Source organism: Nerophis lumbriciformis, linkage group LG01, assembly GCF_033978685.3.
Source record: "Nerophis lumbriciformis linkage group LG01, RoL_Nlum_v2.1, whole genome shotgun sequence".
Classification (NCBI taxonomy): Eukaryota; Metazoa; Chordata; class Actinopteri; order Syngnathiformes; family Syngnathidae; genus Nerophis; species Nerophis lumbriciformis.
The window spans coordinates 66,916,617-66,940,549 of record NC_084548.2 but is presented as its reverse complement, the minus strand read 5'-3'; the positions used below and the strand labels follow the sequence as shown (position 1 = coordinate 66,940,549).

The 23,933-nt window shown below is 42.2% G+C and overlaps 1 protein-coding gene across 2 annotated transcripts in view; it reads right to left on the bottom strand.

The window, feature by feature from the left end:
* The window catches only part of LOC133572007 (collagen alpha-1(XX) chain), a 152,444-nt gene that overhangs the window by 70,280 nt on the left and 58,231 nt on the right, over nt 1-23,933 (bottom strand). For both annotated transcript variants that reach the window (XM_061924624.1, XM_061924615.1), the window contains 4 exons: nt 11,545-11,712; nt 6,266-6,451; nt 5,727-5,894; nt 1,988-2,107 (listed from right to left, as the gene is read on the bottom strand). In XM_061924624.1, coding sequence (XP_061780608.1) covers nt 1,988-2,107; nt 5,727-5,894; nt 6,266-6,451; nt 11,545-11,712 — 642 coding nt within the window. The remainder of the gene's footprint in view (nt 1-1,987; nt 2,108-5,726; nt 5,895-6,265; nt 6,452-11,544; nt 11,713-23,933) is intronic.

Sequence of the window (23,933 nt, the reverse complement as noted above, 5' to 3'; positions counted from 1 at the left end):
ACTGGGATGAGAATCAGCACCTCCAAGTCCGAGTCCATGGTTCTCGCCCGGAAAAGGGTGGAGTGCCATCTCCGGGTTGGGGAGGAGATCTTGCCCCAAGTGGAGGAGTTCAAGTACCTCGGAGTCTTGTTCACGAGTGAGGGAAGAGTGGATCGTGAGATCGACAGGCGGATCGGTGCGGCGTCTTCAGTAATGCGGACGCTGTATCGATCCGTTGTGGTGAAGAAGGAGCTGAGCCGGAAGGCAAAGCTCTCAATTTACCGGTCGATCTACGTTCCCATCCTCACCTATGGTCATGAGCTTTGGGTTATGACCGAAAGGACAAGATCACGGGTACAAGCGGCCGAAATGAGTTTCCTCCGCCGGGTGGCGGGGCTCTCCCTTAGAGATAGGGTGAGAAGCTCTGTCATCCGGGGGGAGCTCAAAGTAAAGCCGCTGCTCCTCCGCATCGAGAGGAGCCAGATGAGGTGGTTCGGGCATCTGGTCAGGATGCCACCCGAGCGCCTCCCTAAGGAGGTGTTTAGGGCATGTCCGACCGGTAGGAGGCCACGAGGAAGACCCAGGACACGTTGGGAAGACTATGTCTCCCGGCTGGCCTGGGAACGCCTCGGGATCCCCCGGGAGGAGCTGGACGAAGTGGCTGGGGAGAGGGAAGTCTGGGCTTCCCTGCTTAGGCTGCTGCCCCCGCGACCCGACCTCGGATAAGCGGAAGAAGATGGATGGATGGATGGATCTATATAGAGTCCCAAAAATTTTGTTGAATACACCCTTTCTATCTCCATATCATCATATCAATTCATGTTAGGTATGTATTTAAAATAGTATTTCAGGTAGTCCATCCATCCATTTTCTACCGGGCAGAAGGCGGGGTACACCCTGGACAAGTCGCGGTACATTAACGTTTTGTAAGTATTTAATATAGAATTGTATATAGTATCAGAGATAAATTCATGTTTTGTAAGTACTTGATATAGAATTTCATGAGTATGAGGTCCATTCGTGTTTAGTGAGTATTAGTGATGGGTTGATGAGGCGTCATGAAGCGTTTCGACACATTGCAAAACTGTATTGATACTGTGTCGATACTGTGTCACTAAATACTGACATCTGCTGGACATTAAAAATCCCTACAGGCAACCAATGGACCGACTCAACTGACACTGATTTTATGACCTAGTATATACAATAATATAAACCAAGTCATTGTATTTCATTTAGGATTATTTCATATCTTCATTTAAATAAAAATATATTTTTATCTTTTTTAGATACAGTCAATAAAAAATGTGAACATGTATAATAACATGGAAATCTAAGAGAATGTGTTGTGAATGAGGATGCTTGTGGACTGGGATTTTTTTAAATTAATTTTTTACACATTTTTATTAAAAAAAACAGTTTTTCCAACGCATTCAATTTTAGACGATTTCTTTCATTGATTGATTGAGACTTTTATTAGTGGGTTGCACAGTGAAGTACATATTCCGTACAATTGACCACTAAATGGTAACCCCCCAATAAGTTTTTCAACTTGTTTAAGTCGGGGTCCACTTAAATTGATTAATGATACAGATATATACTAACATCATAATACAGTCATCACACAAGTTAATCATCAGAGTATATACATTGAATTATTTACATTATTTACAATCCGGGGTGTGGGATATAGAGGGGGGGGGTTAAGTTTGGTTGTTATCAACACTTCAGTCATCTCTTCTTAGTTATTATTTCTCCGGCTGTAGAAAAGACCCGCTCACAGGGCACAGAGGAGGCGGGAGTGCGACACAGTTCGCGTATCGGTCACGTGACCAAAACAGCTCATGATCGGTCACGTGACTTTCTAAAAGCGGTACGCGCACCGACACAGGGTTTCGCTCTATGAGCTCGACGCATGCGCCGATGCATCGGTGTTGCCGGACCCATCACTAGTGAGTATTGTAGCATTTCACATAGTTTTAGAGGTAAATTGATGTTTTGACATGACCTGTAAAAGTGTTTCCTCCCTTGTATCTGAAGTTTCTCACTGCCTCCACCAGCTGTTGTTTGGTGGTGAAGTTGTTGAGCTGCCATTCTGTACGAGGGTCTCCACTGTACTGAGTCAGGCCTGGAAGAAAAACACGTGCCTACCATTACCACATCTTCTGTACATAGACTCGGTGCTCATGTAGTTACAAGAGAACTATGTATTTACAAGCTGAGTACTGTGTATTTTTTACAAGCCGAGTACAGTCAGTGTGTTTACAAGAGTACTGTAGGCTGTGTGCTTTATGTCATTCAGTTTATTAGTATGAAGCGAGGTGGTGGTTACCATTAATAAGAATGGCAGGGCCAAGCTCTACCAAGTGTACTCGGCCAGGAAAGTGTCCCTTCAAACATACAAACCAAACTTAGGGCGTCCAATCTCTGGTGTGAATTAATATTAATCATAAAAATAATAAATAATTACTGGTAATGTAATTGATTAAGGCATTATTCATATTAACAATGTCACACATATTTTTGCAGATGTGTGATGATAATTGATGATCATACTTGCCAACCCTCCCGATTTTCCCGGGAGACTACCGAATTTGACCACCTACTCAGTGGCCTAGTGGTTAGAGTGTCCGCCCTGAGATCGGTAGGTTGTGAGTTCAAACCCCGGCCGAGTCATACCAAAGACTATAAAAATGGGACCCATTACCTCCCTGCTTGGAACTCAGCATCAAGGGTTGGAATTGGGGGTTAAATCACCAAAAATGATTCCCGGGCGCGGCCACCGCTGCTGCTCACTGCTCCCCTCACCTCTCAGGGGGTGGTCAAGGATGATTGACATGCTACTGATTTGCATTAGAGATTTTACATGGCGATTTCAAAACCTCCTAGTTGGTGCGCAATAACTTCAATACTTACAGTATTAACACTTTTTAGGGTACAACAAATAGCTAAAAAACACATTATAGACTATACATCTGTAATTTCAACTTAATGTCATACATTCAAATGATAACATGATGATAATAAAACATGATATAAGGATTGGACAGCAGTTATAATCAGCTCATTTTTTAATGTTGCAATAAAAAATGAGATATCATTTTTAAAAACTATTTATATTCATTGACACACACGATATTGGTATTGTGTGTATCAATATTGGTATCAATTCCCATGTACCAGGAATTTCTCTGTGAGATTTCTCCATAAGAAACATTAAAATACGAATAATTGGTTGCAGCCTCGACAAAAGTCTATATTTTAGTCAAGGTTTGCACACTTTGAAGACAAAATAAAGTGCTACACGGTACTGGAGAGCGGACTCAGCCAAACTCCCTCTAGGTAGTGTTGCAATTTTCAATGACCAACAAAAGAAATTGACTCAAAACACGCCTCAACATAAGTAAAGTAAGGCTACCCTTTTCCAAAAATGCGCTAGACAGTGCTATTATACATTGGCTTGGCTAGTGGTTAGAGTGTCCGCCCTGAGATCGGTAGGTTGTGAGTTCAAACCCCGGCCGAGTCATACCAAAGACTATAAAAATGGGACCCATTACCTCCGTGCTTGGCACTTAGCATCAAGGGTTGGAATTGGGGGTTAAATCACCAAAAATGATTCCTGGGCACGGCCACCGCTGCTGCTCACTGCTCCCCTCACCTCCCAGGGGGGTGAACAAGGGGATGGGTCAAATGCAGTGGACACATTTCACCACACTTAGTGTGTGTGTGACAATCATTGGTACTTTAACTTTAACTTTTCAGTGCCCCTCCCGAAAATCTCCCGGGACAATCATTCTCCCGTATTTCTCCCGATTTCCACCTAGACATCAATATTGGGGGCGTGCCTTAAAGGCACTGCCTTTAACGTCCTCTCTCACCTGAAACCTTCACCCCTTAACAGCCGCATGCTGTCGAGGCGTCTGCTTTTCCTCCATATGAACAGATCACATAATAATGTCATACTTGCCAACCCTCCCGGATTTTCCGGGAGACTCCCGAAATTCAGCGCCTCTCCCGAAAACCTCCCGGGACAAATTTTCTCCCGAAAATCTCCCGAAATTCAGGCGGAGCTGGAGGCCACACCCCCTCCAGCTCCATGCGGACCTGAGTGACGTGTCGACAGCCTGTTTTCACGTCAGCTTTCCCACAATATAAACAGCGTGCCTGCCCAATCACGTTATAACTGTAGAATGATCGAGGGCGAGTTCTTGGTTTCTTATGTGGGTTTATTGTTAGGCAGTTTCATTAACGTCCTCCCAGCGCGGCAACAACACACAACAACAGCAGTCACGTTTTCGTCTACCGTAAAGCAGTTCGTCTGCCGTAAACAGCAATGTTGTGACACTCTTAAACAGGACAATACTGCCATCTACTGTACATGCATATGTGACAATAACATCTAGGGCTTTTAGAGAGTGCAGCGCACAACTGCGCACACAACAAGGAGACGAAGCAGAAAAACGAGGAAGATACAGCCGTGGCGACGCCGACGACGAGTAAGATGAAGAAATACGCTTCTAAGTTCCAAGCCGCAGCTGCGATTGGACCTGGATAGCCTCCGGGAAGAAGTAGTGGACTACCAAGTGCTTGGCAGTGAAAATCTTCCTCAGGAAGCAAAGATTGACCGGTTTTGGGCCATGCTAGGGAGAGATGGAAGATTCCAGACTCTAGTGCATTTGATGAAAGGACTTTTGTGCGTGCCACACAGCAATGCATCATCAGAGAGGGTGTTCAGCATGGTTAGAAAAATAGTGACAGAGAATAGAACAAGGATGGACAATTCAACCCTTAACTCAACAATGAGTAGATGAGTGTTATGTGTGTGTATATGTGTAAATAAATGAACACTGAAATTCAAGTATTTCTTTTATTTATATATAATAAAAAAATAAATAAATATATATATATATATATATAATAAACTAAATATATATTTATAGCTAGAATTCACTGAAAGTCAAGTATTTCTTTTATATATATATATATATATATATATATATATATATGAAATACTTGACTTGGTGAATTCTAGCTGTAAATATACTCCTCCCCTCTTTAACACGCCCCCCTCCCACCCCCCCACCTCCCGAAATCGTAGGTCTCAAAGTTGGCAAGTATGTAATGTAGCATTGGACGGGTTTAACAATGATCTTTACTCGAAGATGTCAAGAAACGCTGACACGTTGTATGATCTTTAAACTGGTTTGGTGATAACGCAAGGCATACTTGGTGAACAGCCATACAGGTCACACTGACGGTGGTATAAACAATTTTAACACTGTTACAAATATGCGCCACACTGTGAACCCACACCAAACAAGAATGACAAACACATTTCGGGAGAACATCCGCACCGTAACACAACATAAACACAACAGAACAAATACCCAGAATCCCTTGCAGCACTAACTCTTCCGGGACGCTACAATAACATCTACGGCTTTTGGAGCTCAGTGCACAACTGCACACACAACAAGAAGGAGACGAAGCAGAAGAACGAAGAAGAGACATGGCGACGAAGAGTAAGAAGAAGAAATACGCTTGCAAGTTCCAAAATTATTGGAAAAAATAATTTAATTTCATCCAGAAAAGCTCGAAGGGGTATGCTGCCTGCACCTCAACCCCGCCCCCGCAACCACGCCCCCATCTCCCGAATTCGGAGGTCTCAAGGTTGGCAAGTATGTTGATGATGCACAATGTTACCTGTAAAGGTGGAGTCAACTGTAAAGTTACATCACACGTCTCACCAATCTGAACGTGGTTGGGTCCGATGCGAAAGGGCGTCATCAGTCCCTCCAAGAAGTCCCGGACTCGCCTGAAGTTTGTGCGTCCGATGCTCCATGAGCCGTCCACCAAAAACACGATGTCTGCTGCGGCCTCAGTGTCGCACTCCAACGGTTTCCTTGGAAACGCCCCTTAAATAGAGTTGGAATACAGAAGGGACTTTTCACTGAAACTTTTATTATTGAGAAGAGTGCACCTTTGCTCATGGGAAGGATATTTAGATGAAATGTAGCACACACGTGTCAGCATGACGTGTGCATGAACACGAGTTCCTCCTCCTTCGTGTAAATGCATGTTCCCTTGAAGTATAGATGACAAACGCGCCCTGCAGCTCAACATCACAGCTTTTCATTATCCTTTCGTGTAAACACTGTCATCACTGTCTGCTCTCAAGCCTCTTTACTTCCACACAGAGCTGCTACAATCATGCACCAGTAAGCCTTTAATATTCATCTGACATGTTCCTGACTACAAGATGTAGAAACGTAGGACTGAGGGTTACCTGGAAGTGTCTGAGTAGGAGCAGGTATCTTCTGAGGTTTCTCCTCGCTCTGTTTGCCCGCTGTCGTCTTCTGCTGCTCCTTGTTTTCCACTTTGGAACGGTCTTTCTTCCTCTTCCACTTCTCTTTGGGGGACTTGTCTGGGGCCTCGTAGGGGGCCGTGGGGGAAGGTTCCGGAGATGTTGGCTCTGGCACAGCGAGACAATAGTGGATTATAGGATACATGTTTTGATGATTGTCACCTTTAAAGGGGAACATTATCACCAGACCTATGTAAGCGTCAATATATACCTTGATGTTGCAGAAAAAAGACCATATATTTTTTTAACCGATTTCCGAACTCTAAATGGGTGAATTTTGGCCAATTAAACGCCTTTCTAATATTGGCTCTCGGAGCGATGACGTCACAACGTGACGTCACATCAGGAAGCAATCCGCCATTTTCTCAAACACCGAGTCAAATCAGCTCTGTTATTTTCCGTTTTTTCGACTGTTTTCCGTACCTTGGAGACATCATGCCTCATCGATGTGTTGTCGGAGGGTGTAACAACACGAACAGGGACGGATTCAAGTTGCACCAGTGGCCCAAAGATGCGAAAGTGGCAAGAAATTGGACGTTTGTTCCGCACACTTTACCGACGAAAGCTATGCTACGACAGAGATGGCAAGAATGTGTGGATATCCTGCGACACTCAAAGCAGATGCATTTCCAACGATAAAGTCAAAGAAATCTGCCGCCAGACCCCTTTTGAATCTGCCGGAGTGTGTGATCAATTCAGGGACAAAGGACCACGGTAGCACGGCAAGCAATGGCGGCAGTTTGTTCCCGCAGACGAGCGAGCTGAACCCCCCTGGATGTCTTGGCTCACACCGTCCCGAAGATGATCAAGAGAAGAATATCGACCCTAGCTTCCCTGGCCTGCTGACATGAGGGTATGTCTACAGAATATATTAATTGATGAAAATTGGGCTGTCTGCACTCTCAAAGTGCATGTTGTTGCCAAATGTATTTCATATGCTGTAAACCTAGTTCATAGTTGTTAGTTTCCTTTAATGCCAAACAAACACATACCAATCGTTTGTTAGAAGGCGATCGCCGAATTCGTCCTCGCTTTCTCCCGTGTCGCTGGCTTTCGTGTCGTTTTCGTCGGTTTCGCTTGCATACGGTTCAAACCGATATGGCTCAATAGCTTCAGTTTCTTCTTCAATTTCGTTTTCGCTACCTGCCTCCACACTACAACCATCCGTTTCAATACATGCGTAATCTGTTGAATCGCTTAAGCCGCTGAAATCCGAGTCTGAATCCGAGCTAATGTCGCTATAGCTTGCTGTTCTTTCCGCCATGTTTGTGTGTGTTGGCTTCACTATGTGACGTCACAGGAAAATGGACGGGTGTTTATAACGATGGTTAAAATCAGGCACTTTGAAGCTTTTTTTAGGGATATTGCGTGATGGGTAAAATTTTGAAAAAAACTTCGAAAAATATAATAAGCCACTGGGAACTGATTTTTAATGGTTTTAACCATTCTGAAATTGTGATAATGTTCCCCTTTAAGAGGAATTGCACATATGCGTTTCTTTTTTACGTATTGTAATTCCAGGGATGTGAGAACCCTTCGAGGAAAAAATGGGGAAAATTGAGAAAAAGACGAGGGAAATTTCTGTGTTGCCACGCAAAACCCAAAATAAGATTTTGAAAATCAAGACTACATTTCCTGCAACTGGGTGCATTTCTATATCTAACATTTCTATGTTTTACCTTTAGACTTATTATCATCAACCAACGTCTTTTGGCTGTCTTTTTGACACTTATACGTCCCATGTAATGTACCACAGAATTTTTTGTTTTAGTAGATAATTTACTAACATTGATAATGTTTTGAAAAAAAAATCTCTAACATGCATGCAAAGAACTAAGAAAAATGTTTCCCGGTTGGCAACTCTATCCTCTAACCCAGGCCTGGGCAATTATTTTGACTCGGGGGCCACATTTAGAGAATCAAATGTGTATGGGTTCCGGTATATCTATTTTTAGGAACACCAATACAAAACATCACAATAATGTCTGATTGAATGCTAAAAACGTTATGACAGACCGCCTTAAAAAATGGAATGGAATGGTCCATTTTCTATGAACGATAAAACACTGAATATTGACAAAATACAAACGTCACACCCCCTTTCGATCGACAAATTTTACAATCGAGTGAAACGCGACAAAAATGCAACAAACAGTAAAATATGAACGCGAAGGGTACAAAATAAACCCACCTACAGTCTGATATATCTGATATATCACTAAGCTTTAGAACTTTGTTGTGAAAATCTCATTCTGCGTCTGTGGAAACGCTTCCCGCCCACACTGCTTGGTGCCTCGTCTGAGCTGCTTTGACGTAAATTACCATAGTAACTAATTAGATTACCATAGTAACTGGTATATCATCCAAAAGCGCAGATTCCAACCATTGAAATACTTTGTATAGTTCAAGACTTACGGTCATTAGAAAAGATGAGTGCACATCATAATGACAGCTACACTTTCCATCTTAAAGATCTAAAAAAAAATATTTGGGAATGTCCGGCGGGCCAGATTGAAAAGCTTAACGGGCCGCATGTGGCCCCCGGGCCTTAATTTGCCCAGGTCTGCTCTAACCATTAGTATATTACTAATGGTTACCAGTAGTATATTACCCTTTGGGTAATATACTACTGGTGTTGTGACCTCTATTTACATCCGTCACGTCAAAAATATACCTTCTCGCTGGCTACTATTAAATATTCTACAACTACAACTGGTTCGGAACTAACAGTGTTCGGATCATAATCATCCAAAAAACGATTAGCAGCAAAGTGGACAGCTGTCAGCGTTGTGGCTCGGAGAGCGAACAACTAGCAAGCTTGTTTCAGTGCCCCCGATCGTCTCCCCACTCATGGAGTGTTCTGGCATAAGGAACAGCGAATGAGGGTGAGGCGAGCTTTCAACATATTTTGTTGAGGTAGTATTTTTAATGATATATCATTAAAAAAAAAAAAAAAATAAATGCAGAAATGATATTTTGATGCGAAAATTAATGTTTAAAAAAACGAGGCTTTGCGTTATTTTGCAAAATTAACATGCCCCTAATTCGTAAAATACGGCAAGTACGAGGTGGCTAACATTGTAGTTAATTGGAGTATTGCAAACATAGGGCCCTCTAAAAACAACCAAAAACCACCAGCAATACTGTACTTACATCTCATGACCTGAATATTACCTAAGTATTTGTCACGGTCCCGGCGCGCGTCTGTGCGCATTCATCTGTGCACTGCACCGAGCGCAGCTCCAAGACCATCAATCGCTGGCAATCAGCTCACCTGGGACTGATGAGGGCGAGCTGAATAAAGACCAGTGGACCCAAGCATCATGGCCGGAACTTAATTCTGTTACGTTGTAAGCATCCCGTGTCTGGCTTCCCTCCGCATTCTGGATCTCTCCCTGTGACTTCCTTCATCCCGCGCCTCATGCCCTTTTGTGTTTCCCACAGTGCTTCCCGTGTCCTCCATCTTCGAACCTCGACTCTCCCTGGACTTTGGACTGCCTCCCTCGATCCTCGACCCCCGCTTGGACACGGACCTTCTTTGCCCCCACTATAGCCCCCGACTTCCTACCTGCTCACGGCCATACGAGCCTGCTAAGACCCTTTTGAACTCTTCTATCGCCCAACAGTCACAGTAATACACCACAATTAATTCCACACATAGTCACACACACCACATACACTTTTGGATCTAGTTCACACTCCATTTCCTTAGTTTATATTATTATTGTTTGATTATTATATATATATATATATATATATATATATATATATATATAGTGACTATATATATAATAAGTACATAGAGCTATTCTGCCCCCTTGTGGTTCTGTGCCGTCACAACTCCTCCTCCAACCATAACAGTATTAGCGATATTGTTATCATAAGCGCTAACGCAGAGGAACTACTTTTAGGTAGGTAACTAGCTTATTCTGCGACATTGACATATTGAGCCGCTGAGCTGCTGCATCGCCTCTGAATCAGTGAAAGTTAATTCTAGATTACAAATTGTGCCTCTCACCTGGACAATAGAAGGTTGTTGCCATAAACTGAGAAGTTGCTCAACTGTGACGTCCAACTTAGACCCAGAGATGGCGAGAAAGACACGAAAATACGCTCTTTTGCAACACTTTCTTTTAAACCCTTTTTGAGGATTATGATTAATTCTTAATCTAAACCCGAAAATATAAACATCCCATCAGTCGGCATCCCAGTGAGCGCAAATACTATACAGTAAGGGATTGTTTTATTGAGTTAGTAGTTTGTATTTCTTGATTAGCACTTAGCAATACTGCTATAGTGAAGTGAAGTATATTTATATAGCGCTTTTCTCTAGTGACTCAAAGTGCTTTACATAGTGAAACCCAATATCTAAGTTACATTTAAACCAGTGTGGGTGACACTGGGAGCAGGTGGGTAAAGTGTCTTGCCCAAGGACACAACAGCAGTGACTAGGATGGCGGAAGCGGGAATCGAACCTGCAACCCTCAAGTCGCTGGCACGGCCGCTCTACCAACCGAGCTATACCGCCCCTATATGGTGCTTAGTGTTTCACTAAAACGTAATCTTTTTAGCACATAGCTAGCTCATCGTTCTTATAATCAGGCGAGAATCATCAATTGTTCCAAAGTTGTCTTTGTTGTCCCCAATGAAGTCTGCATGAGTAGTAGTGTTGTGGTTGGAGGGAAAAGCGAACGTTGCGATGTGTTTGTGAAATGAATGTGCCGCCAAATGAGCAAATAGGTAAATATTACATATTATTATGAATGTGCATGTTACTACATGGCATATATACTTACAGCATGTATATAAAACACTGATGTAGGTTTTTGGAGGTTTTTACAACGCTTTATAGGCGACTCCGGTTGGATCCGTTGTTAGCTGACTTTTGCTAAAGTTTATCTACTAGTTAGAATGGATTAAAAAATAAAAACATATGTGTGCTTTTCTTACATAAGGATTGTTAAAAAAAAAGTACCAATGATTGTCACACACACACTAGGCGTGGCGAAATTATTCTCTGCTTTTGACCCATCACCCTTGATCCCCCCCTGGGAGGTGAGGGGAGCAGTGAGCAGCAGCGAATGATAGGCAACATTCCAAAAGAAGTGCAGTTCCCCTTTCAAGCTGAAAGGCAGATTATAAACTCTCCCAGGCTTATGCTGTGTCATCAAACCGATGTAGTGAGTCACAATTGACTTTACCTGCATTAGCGCGAGCAGCAGGCGTGGCCACTGTGTTTGGAAGGAGGACTGGAGGCAAACCCGCCACAGCCTCCGTTACGTCATCCAGGTCCCCAGATCCCGACCCACCTGGCAGCAACCTCCTCTTTTGGCCGCTGCGAACCATCTCCTCCTCCCGCAGACCTTCCACTGAGATGAAACAAAAGCTGGATGAAAATGCAGCTAGACTTATTTAATGTAAAATGTACTTTTGAATGATTTTGTAACTGTAATATGCGCTTATGAGCAACAATCATAAAATAAAATCTATCATAGCTCGTTTTTCAACTTGCGTCTTTTCATGACGTCATGAAGGAACACGATCTTTGCTCGAGGACATGATGCCACGTCCGACCCGCTCCTAGCTAAATAAGCCCACCACTTTACAGAGGACAGCTTTTTTAAAAAGCAGGCTTTGCTACACATAACTGTAGAAGTTGCTTCCGAGCAGTTCCACTGTAGACACGGCACAGGAGCCAAACGTGCAGTTTTAACAAAGTTTTGTTGTGCATAGATTGTTTGTCAAAGTCTTTCTCCAGTAGAACGTGACTTTTCAGTCAAGTCCGTATCCTCTCTCCTCCCCTACTATCGGCCGCTTACTGTCAGCTGTGTCTCGCCGTCAGCACATGCCAGTGACGTGCGGTCACTGGAGGCAGGTGAGGCCCCGCCTCAGCTGCCATCATGGAAAGAAAAATTTTTTTAATTAAATTGTTATATGTATTCAGTGATTATACTATAAAGTTATTTTCCATTTAACTTCACCAGTTGTAGATTATTTTTATTCAAAATCGCTGAATTTTCACATTTGCCGTTCAAATACTGAGAAGAGACGGTTGAGGCACGTCACTCAGTTGTGCCTCAACATGGATTGCGCAATGACTCGGCTAACTGCTGGCCTGCTGTGCAGTGAGACCGTATTGCTATATGAACTATATTGTACATTTCCATAGTTCAGTTAGCTGAGGTATATAATGTACAGTGTATATACAACAACTGTATGTGTGTAACGTATTTCTTGTGCTGAGCAATCATAAAACTGCTGCGAAGACGCACTGTGTGAGGCTCGCAGTAATCCCGCCTCCTGGTGCCGGTTAATGCACCCCCGCCGCAGAATGCACCCCCCGACGGGAGCGCCACACCAACCAAAGCCCACACCCAAACCCTCCACGTGCAAGACCGAATCCACCCAAAAAAAGTCACTTAACAAGAAGCCAAAAAGTGCAAAAACGAACGACTGCAGGGACACAACATTAGGTACACCTGCAGACTGCAGCACGGATTTCATATTTCATTCATTCACAACTCCTCCAACACGAACACCACTGTTCCCGCACTTATAAGTAAAGGTAAGACTATAATAACGTTTTTTTGATTAAATGTGCTTTTTTGTGTGCTACAGTTTGTATGTGTAAAGTTAAAGTTTAGTTAAAGTACCAATGATTGTCACACACACACTAGGTGTGGTGAAATTTGTCCTCTGCATTTGACCCATTCCTTGATCACCCCCTGGGAGGTGGGGGGAGCAGTGGGCAGCAGCGGCGCCGCGCCCGGGAATAATTTTTGGTGATTTAACCCCCAATTCCAACCCTTGATGCTGAGTGCCAAGCAGGGAAGAATGCTGGTATGAGCTTTTAAACATAACCCGTTAACTGCTGCCAATCAAATGGTGAATAAGATACTCTTTAGGGTTCATATGTTTGTAAATCTGACTGTGATGAAGTCAGTGCCTCACCAGCCATGAACCTCACCGCAGGTCACTGGCACATGCCCCGCCCCCATCCGATGGTGCTCGTCCTCAGTTTGCTCCTGCAGGCGTGCTGGCCACACCTCCCCCCACAATATATATATATTTTTTTAAGAGACGTAATGCGTAAAATTTGCGGACATTGGATTACTCCAGCGCACAAGAGCAGTGCGCCTATTGGTGATCGAGCTTGCGCTGCCGGTGACGTGGCCTGTGTGTGTGGAAGGGGAGATGGCTCAGAAAAACCACAACACAGTGGAAAACCAGCAAAGAAGTCAGAGAGAGAGGCTTCGCGATCATTTAAAAGTTAAAAAGACATTGTGGTGAAATATTTGAAACGCCAAACAGAGCTGGCATTTCACAATATCACTGCATCGATGATATAATATCACTAGAAATCATCCTGCATATTTAGGAGCAGCAAACATGCAGCAACAAGGTAAACGTCTATTTTGGCAGATAACATCTTATATGTTGAATTGCATAATGAATGTTTTATTAAAACACATGTGAGGACATGTTCGCATCTACAGTTTGAATGGTAATGGTAACGAGTTGTTTTTCCAAAAATCAAACACCATTTCTCCAATTAATACCTTTTGAAATGTGTATGTTAAAATGTTGAATGCACTGTTACTCACTATATCATACTTTATCACTCTTTTTGTTTAGTTTGGCTCTTTATTCATTATCTATTACCATCTTGTCCATCTGGCCACACATTTTTTTTTAAATGTAAGTAACATATAGTGATGCTTCCATTGGAAAAGTGCAATTTCAATGTTATGTGCATTTATAAGAAGAAAGAAGAACGGTCAATAGAAAAATCTTTGTTTGTTTCAACTATTTTCCCCAAGTCCCATTGAGGCTAGAAAGTGTGTTTTATTCGATTACTCGAACAAATTAATCGATAGATTACTCGACTACTAAAATAACCCATAGCTGCAGAACTAATCGAAGCAGAAGAAAATGAATAGAAACTTTTTTCTTATCGTATTAATCAATTAATTGTTGCAGCCCTATACACAGTAGGGTTTACAAAACACACACAACAATATTGTGGCCCTTCTTAGACTTGTGACTTAGACTTAAAACCATACTTGCCAACCTTGAGAACTCCGATTTCGGGAGGTGGGGGGTAGGGGTGGCGGGGGGCGTGGTCGGGGGTGGGGCTTGGGGGCGTGGTTAAGAGGGGAGGCGTATATTTACAGCTAGAATTCCCCAAGTCAAGTATTTTATATATATATATATATATATATATATATATATATATATACATACATATATATATATATATATATATATATATATGAAATACTTGACTTTCAGTGAATTCTAGCTATCTATATATATATATATATATATATATATATATATATATATATATATATATATATATATATATATATATATATATATATATATATAAAAGAAATACTTGAATTTCAGTGTTCATTTATTTACACATATACACACACATAACACTCATCTACTCATTGTTGAGTTAAGGGTTGAATTGTCCATCCTTGTTCTATTCTCTGTCACTATTTTTCTAACCATGCTGAACACCCTCTCTGATGATGCATTCTGCTTCGTCTCCTTGTTGTGTGCGCAGTTGTGCACTCTCTAAAAGCCCTAGAAGTTAATGTCACATATGCAGTATACAGTAGATGGCAGTATTGTCCTGTTTAAGAGTGTCACAACATTGCTGTTTACGGCAGACAAACTGCTTTACGGTAGACGAAAACGTGACTGCTGTTGTTGTGTGTTGTTGCCGTGCTGGGAGGACGTTAATGAAACTGCCTAACAATAAACCTGGAGGGGGCGTGGCCTCCAGCTCCGCCTGAATTTCGGGAGAAAATTTGTCCCGGGAGGTTTTCGGGAGAGGCGCTGAATTTCGGGAGTCTCCCGGAAAATCCGGGAGGGTTGGCAAGTATGCTTAAAACAAGTGAGAAGAAGTGTAGAGTTTGAGCAGGAAATGTCTTATTGCTGTTCTGTTCTTGCAGCTGAGATAGGCTCCAGCTCCCCCCGCAACCCCGAAAGGGACAAGCGGTAGAAAATGGATGGATGGATGTTCTGTTGTTGGGTGTTCCAGTCGTTCAAATAGAAAAAAAGGAATGAGATTTCATAGAGTCCCGAAAGAAGTGGTTCTTAAAGGTAAAAAAGTCAGGGGAAACGAAAGTGCGTCGAAGGAAATGGCTCTTAAAAATATCACTTTAATCATTTTGTGGAATACAGGCTCATGCTCGTGTCTGCAGTGATCACTTTGTAAATATGTTTGTTTGAGCATTTGATTTGTCTACGAACATTTTTTAGGGGCGGCATGGCGTTGTGAGTAGAGCGGCCGTGCCAGAAACCTGAGGGTTGCAGGTTCGCTCCCCGCCTCTTACCATCCAAAAATCGCTGCCGTTGTGTCCTTGGGCAGGACACACCGGAGAATGAATGATGTTATGCGATTGTGTTATTTGTTTTTAAATGTCTAAACAACCTCGTGCCAACCTATCTCTCCGAACTCCTTCAGCCTTACTGCCCCACCCAATCCTTAAGATCAGCCGATCAGCTGCTGTTGACGGTCCCTGACACAAGGCTGAAGCTTAGAGGTGACAGAGCTTTCGCCGTTGCTGCTCCCAAGCTCTGGAACGACCTACCTCTGAGTGTTAGACAAGCCTCCTCTCTTCCTGTTTTTAAATCTCTCTTAAAAACATACTTTTATTCCATGGCTTTTAACACTGAGTGATATCCATCCTGCAATGGCGCCCCATAATACACCTGCTGTGAACCTGTTTTTATGTTTTTATTTATTCTATTTTATTTATTTATTTTTTATCGTGTTCTGTTTGTGTTGTGTTGTGTTTGCTCGGTACTCGTTTTATCTTTTAACCTACCCATTGTACAGCACTTTGGCTACCCCTTTGGTAAATTTTAAATGTGCTTTATAAATAAAGTTGATTTGATTTGATTTGATGAATGAATGAGTTGTAAAAATAAATGATGGGTTCTCACTTCTCTGTGAAGCGCTTTGAGTGTCTAGAAAAGCGCTATATAAATCTTATCCATTATTATTATTATTATTATTTCTGTGATGCAATCAAGTTTATTCTCTAGTATATTAGTAGTGTATGAGAGCAGAACTAAATGTAAGAAAAGGACAAGAGATCGCATTAGTTGGTGTTTTTTTGTGGTTGCTATGCCTGAATATAACTACGAAGACCTGCTTGTGCAAATAAACTAACGTCATGTTAAAGGGGAACATTATCACCAGACCTATGTAAGCGTCAATATATACCTTGATGTTGCAGAAAAAAGACCATATATTTTTTTAACCGATTTCCGAACTCTAAATGGGTGAATTTTGGCGAATTAAACGCCTTTCTATTATTCGCTCTCGGAGCGATGACGTCACAACGTGACGTCACATCGGGAAGCAATCCGCCATTTTCTCAAACACCGAGTCAAATCAGCTCTGTTATTTTCAGTTTTTTCGACTGTTTTCCGTACCTTGGAGACATCATGCCTCGTCGGTGTGTTGTCGGAGGGTGTAACAACACGAACAGGGACGGATTCAAGTTGCACCAGTGGCCCAAAGATGCGAAAGTGGCAAGAAATTGGACGTTTGTTCCGCACACTTTACTGACGAAAGCTGGCAAGAATGTGTGGATATCCTGCGACACTCAAAGCAGATGCATTTTCAACAATAAAGTCAAAGAAATCTGCCGCCAGACCCCCATTGAATCTGCCGGAGTGTGTGAGCAATTCAGGGACAAAGGACCTCGGTAGCACGGCAAGCAATGGCGGCAGTTTGTTCCCACAGACGAGCGAGCTAAACCCCCTGGATGTCTTGGCTCACACCGTCCCTTACGCCACCGAAGATGATCAAGAGAAGAATATCGACCCTAGCTTCCCTGGCCTGCTGACATCAACTCCAAAACTGGACAGATCAACTTTCAGGAAAAAAGCGCGCATGAGGGTATGTCTACAGAATATATTAATTGATGAAAATTGGGCTGTCTGCACTCTCAAAATGCATGTTGTTGCCAAATGTATTTCATATGCTGTAAACCTAGTTCATAGTTGTTAGTTTCTTTTAATGCCAAACAAACACATACCAATCGTTGGTTAGAAGGCGATCGCCGAATTCGTCCTCGCTTTCTCCCGTGTCGCTGGCTGTCGTGTCGTTTTCGTCGGTTTCGCTTGCATAAGGTTCAAACCGATATGGCTCAATAGCTTCAGTTTCTTCTTCAATTTCGTTTTCGCTACCTGCCTCCACACTACAACCATCCGTTTCAATACATGCGTAATCTGTTGAATCGCTTAAGCCGCTGAAATCCGAGTCTGAATCCGAGCTAATGTCGCTATAGCTTGCTGTTCTATGCGCCATCTTTGTTTGTGTTGGCATCACTATGTGACGTCACAGGAAAATGGACGGGTGTATATAACGATGGTTAAAATCAGGCACTTTGAAGCTTTTTTTAGGGATATTGCGGGATGGGTAAAATTTTGAAAAAAACTTCGAAAAATAAAATAAGCCACTGGGAACTGATTTTTAATGGTTTTAACCCTTTTGAAATTGTGATAATGTTCCCCTTTAAGTCCTCGTAATAAATATTGGGATTGTTGGTCCAATGCACCATATTTTCTTTCTCTTTTTTTATAACAGAAACTAAAAGTTTAGTTGTTGTTGTGCAGAAAAACCAAGTGGTTTATTCGACATCATTGACCACATTATAACGACATCAAGAAAATATCCTTAAAAGTATTAATAAACTAGATGAATACCGTATTTTTCGATGTATAAGTCGCTCCGGAGTATAAGGCGCACCGGCCGAAAATGCATAATAAAGAAGGAAAAAAACATATATAAGTCGCACTGGAGTATAAGTCGCATTTATTGGGGAAATGTATTTGATAAAAGCCAACACCAAGAATAGACATTTGAAAGGCAATTTAAAATAAATAAAGAATAGTGAACAACAGGCTGAATAAGTGTACGTTATATGAGAACGTGCCTGGTATGTTAACGTAACATATTATGGTAAGAGTCATTCAAATAACTATAACATATAGAACATGCTATACGTTTACCAAACAATCTCTCACTCCTAATCGCTAAATCCGATTAAATCTTATACGTCTAGTCTCTTACGTGAATGAGCTAAATAATATTATTTGATATTTTACGGTAATGTGTTAATAATTTCACACATAAGTCGCTCCTGAGTATAAGGCGCACACCCGGCCAACTATGGAAAAAACTGCGACTTATAGTCCGAAAAATACGGTACTGAATCTTGCTATCGCTAGCAAACATTGCTGAACAACAGGGAAATAAACAGCTAAATAATGAGACAAAATATGAACTTTACATCATAAAAACAACAGCAGCCATTAATTGTAGATGAGACTAAAAAATGTATCCTTTTTCTCATTAACGTCACGATCAAGACAGCATGGCACTCGTTATGTCAATCAAATAGGTTTACTTAGCGATACACGAATAAATCAAATTTAGTCTTTTACGGATTAATGCTTAATTTCTGGACCCCTACAGGTTTAAGGACATGAAGTGAAGTTGTGGCAAGCAGTAATGTCTTAGTGATGATGAATGGTTTCAATCTTTTAAAAAAAAAAAGTTTCTTAAGAGTGTATAAATCCACTCCATACCATTTTAAATATTATTTTCATGATCACTTTTTTATTTGCCTCTAAACCTTTCAAAATACGCACAAATCTGCACTGATTCAGGTAAATAAACAGCAGCCTAATGGGATTAGACCAGGGGTCTCAAACTCAATTTACCTGGGGGCCACTGGATGCAGAAACTGGGTGAGGCCGGGCCGCAAGAAAAGATTTCTTAAAAAAAATCTAACATGCACTTTTTAATGAATTCACCTTCTTTGAATAGCTTTCCTGCCCTAGCAACCATCTCACTCACCATGTAGCTAGCTTTGACTGCTGCATCGCTCTTTTCGCTTGCTTCCTTGACGAAATCTTGTTGCCTCAGTATACTGGTTTTAAAATTTGCAACCCGGTTCACTCTCTCATCTCCCTGGTATTTTGCATACTCCTCAGCATGTCTAGTTGTATAATGACGTTTCAAATTGTATTCCTTGTGCACCGCAACTTTCTCTGTATCAACTACAGAAAAGAGCTAAAAGGATTATTCATAAAGTAGATTACTTAGAACACACTAACATATAATTCGCCGTGGAGTTTACAGTTACGGTAGCACAATTAGCCCCGAACGGGCTAACATCACCACTAACGTGTTACACGTCTGATTCGCCCAGCGACTCTCTGTCGGAGTATCAGCACTGGGGTCCAGTGCACCACAGTTTTGGATTGTCGCTCGGTCCTTCGGCGGAGTGCTTTGGAAGCTACCGGACCGCTTGTCTTCCCCGCCCGGACTGTTTACAACGAGTGGGGGGGAGCGAGCAGGCGGGCGAGCGAGGGAGGCAGGGAGGAAGGGAGGAAGAGCGTGTGCGGGTGTCGTGGAAAAGCAACAAAATGTTTCTCTGCTTGCATCACGCAAGTGACGTCAATACATACTTGCCAACCTTGAGACATACGAATTTGGGAGATGGGGGGGGGGTTGAGGTGTGTGTGGGGGGTTGAGGTGGGTGGGGTTGGGGATAGCGGGGGTGTTTTTGTAGCCCAGAAGAGTTAGGGCTGCAAAGAATTCTGGGTATTTGTTCTGTTGTGTTTATGTTGTGTTTAGGTGCGGATGTTCTCCCGAAATGTGTGTTTGGTGTGGGTTCACAGTGTGGCGCATATTTGTAACAGTGTTAAAAGATAAATAAAATAAAATATGACCACCCTCAGTGTGACATGTATGGCTGTTCCTCAAGTATGTCTTGCAATTACTTGCGTGTGTCTGCAGATGTCTCTTACAACATGTGTCTGAGCCAGCACGCTGTTAGTATGGAGAAAAAGATGATGAGATGACAGTTTCTAGAGGACACTAAAGGCAGTGCCATCAGGCACGCCCTTGATATTGTTGAGAGCCATATACCACACCGTGATTGGTAGATTCCTTCAGCTCCGCACACAATGCTGTCAAGCGCCATTAATTTAAAACTTGCGGGCCGCACTGACATTAAACTTTCATATTAAGGTGGGGGCCGCAAAATAACGTCTCGCGGGCCGCATGTTTGAGACCCCTGGACTAGACCATCGCCTGAAACCCGGAAGTGCCCGGATGTGCCTCTAGGTCACGTGATTGCAACCCACCTATTTTAATAAAAAAGGCGCACCGGATTATACGGTGCATTAAAGGGGTCATACAATTTTTTTATTTTTTTTTACATTAAAAACAGTACCTTGTGGTCTACATAACATGTAATGGTGGTTATTTGGTCAAAATGTTGCATAGATTATGTTCTACAGACCATCTTCAAGCAGCTTTCAGACTGTCTCTTCAGGATGTCCTGTTTTGTAGGCGGGTATTATTCATGTGCCTCCACTTCGAAAGCGTTTTCTCCCCGCCATCTTTGTTATATGTTTTTAGTAGAGATGTCCGATAATATCGGACTGCCGATATTATCCACGATAAATGCCTTAATATGTAATATCGGAAATTATTGGTATCGGTTTTAAAAAAGTAAAATTTATGACTTTTTAAAACGCCGCTGTACGGAGTGGTACACGGACGTAGGAAGTACACAGCGCCAATAAACCTTAAAGGCACTGCCTTTGCGTGCCGGCTCAATCACATAATATCTACGACTTTTCACACACACAAGTGAATGCAATGCATACTTGGTCAACAGCCATACAGGTCACACTGAGGGTGGTCGTATAAACAATTTTAACACTGTTCCAAATATGTGCCACACTGTGAACCCACACCAAACAAGAATGACAAACACATTTCGGGAGAACATCCGCACCGTAACACAACATAAGCACAACAGAACAAATACCCAGAACCCCTTGCAGCACTAACTCTTCCGGGACGCTCCAATATACACCCCCTGCTACCCCCAACCCCCCCACACCTCAACCCCGCCCACCTCAACCTCCTCATGCTCTCTCAGGGAGAGCATGTCCCAAATTCCAAGCTGCTGTTTTGAGGCATGTCAAAAAAAATAATGCACTTTGTGACTTCAATAATAAATATGGCAGTGCCATGTTGGCATTTTTTTCCATAACTTGAGTTGATTTATTTTGGAAAACCTTGTTACATTGTTTAATGCATCCAGCGGGGCATCACAACAAAATTAGGCATAATAATGTGTTAATTCCACGACTGTATATATCGGTATCGGTTGATATCGGAATCGGTAATTAAGAGTTGGACAATATCGGAATATCGGCAAAAAAGCCATTATCGGACAGCTCTAGTTTTTAGCGCTTCCATAGCGAGTCTACTGACGGATATAAGTTAGAATTGTATGCTACTTTATATTAGAAATGGCAACAGCGTAGGATGAATGCTCCACAACAAGAGGATAGAGAAAAAGAAAGAGCTTTTTGACTGTAGCGTCAGCGCGGACTACATTGCGCAGACAATCCATTAAGCTGTGCGGCTTCGTAGCTTACCAACGTTGTACTAAAACATTTTGACAGATTTTTGAGCGCTGTGTGTAATGTTCTATATTCTCAAAGAGACGTCAAAGTATTGGGCTTGCTTGCTCAGGTCATCTTGCAGTCGCCACATATCTCTTATGTGTGACTGCCATCTACTGGTCACACTTATCATTATATCATGTACCAAATACAATTGCTTCAAGGTCAGTAAGCACAATGGGGCGGTATAGCTCGGTTGGTAGAGTGGCCCTGCCAGCAACTTGATGGTTCCAGGTTCGATCCCCGCTTCCGCCATCCTAGTCACTGCCGTTGTGTCCTTGGGCAAGACACTTTAACCACCTGCTCCCAGTGCCACTCACACTGGTTTAAAATGTAACTTAGACATTGGGTTTCACTATGTAAAGCGCTTTGAGTCACTAAAGAAAAAGCGTTATATAAATATAATTCACTTCACTTCACAATCAGAACTATGCCATACATTAGGCGCACCGGGCTATAAGGCGCACTGTTGATTTTTCAGAAAATGAAAGGATTTTAAGTGCATCTTGTAGTCTGAAAATTACGGTTTATGTACAAACCCCGTTTCCATATGAGTTGGGAAATTGTGTTAGATGTAAATATAAACGGAATACAATGATTTACAAATCCTTTTCAACCCATATTCAATTGAATGCACTACAAAGACAAGATATTTGATGTTCAAACTCATAAACTTTTTTTTGTTGTTGCAAATAATAATTAACTTAGAATTTCAAGTCTGCAACACGTGCCAAAGTAGTTGGGAATAGGCATGTTCACCACTGTTACACATCACCTTTTCTTTTAACAACACTCAATAAACGATTGGGAACTGAGGAAACTAAATGTTGAAGCCCTGAAAGTGGAATTCTTTCCCATTCTTGTTTTATGTAGAGCTTCAGTCGTTCAACAGTCCGGGGTCTCCACTGTCGTATTTTACGCTTCATAATGCGCCACACATTTTCGATGGGAGACAGGTCTGGACTTCAGGCGGGCCAGGAAAGTACCCGCACTCTTTTTTTACGAAGCCACGCTGTTGTAACACGCGCTGAATGTGGCTTGGCGTTGTCTTGCTGAAATAAGCAGGGGCGTCCATGAAAAAGACGGCATTTAGATGGCAGCATATGTTGTTCCAAAACCTTTCAGCATTAATGGTGCCTTCACAGATGTGTAAGTTACCCATGCCTTGGGCACTAATACACCCCCATACCATCACAGATGCTGGCTTTTGAACTTTGCGTCGATAACAGTCTGTATGGTTCGCTTCCCCTTTGGTCCGGATGACACGATGTCGAATATTTCCAAAAACAATTTGAAATGTGGACTCGTCAGACCACAGAACACTTTTCCACTTTGCATGAGTCCATCTTAGATGATCTCGGGCCCAGAGAAGCCGGCGGCGTTTCTAGGTGTTGTTGATAATTGGCTTTTGCTTTGCATAGTAGAGCTTTAACTTGCACTTACAGATGTAGCGACAAACTGTATTTAGTGACAGTGGTTTTCTGAAGTGTTCCTGAGCCCATGTGGTGATATTCTTTAGAGTTTGATGTCAGTTTTTGATATAAGTGCCGTCTGAGGGATCGTCACGGTCATTCAATGTTGGTTACCGGCTATGCCGCTTACGTGGAGTGATTTCTCCAGATTCTCTGAACCTTTTGATGATATTATGGACCGTAGATGTTGAAATCCCTACATTTCTTGCAATTGCACTTTGAGAAACGATGTTCTTAAACTGTTTGACTATTTGCTCACGCAGTTGTGGACAAAGGGGTGTACCTCGCCCCATCCTTTCTTGTGAACGACTGAGCATTTTTTGGGAAGCTATTTTTATACCCAATCATGGCACCCACCCGTTCCCAATTAGCCTGTTCACCTGTGGGATGTTCCAAATAAGTGTTTGATTAGCATTCTTCAACTTTCTCAGTATTTTTTGCCACTTGTGCCAACCTTTTTTAAACATTTTGCAGGCATCAAATTCCAAATGAGCTAATATTTGCAAAAAATAACAACGTTTACCAGTTTGAACGTTAAGTATCTTGTCTTTGCAGTCTATTCAATTGCATATACCGGTAAGTTGAAAAGG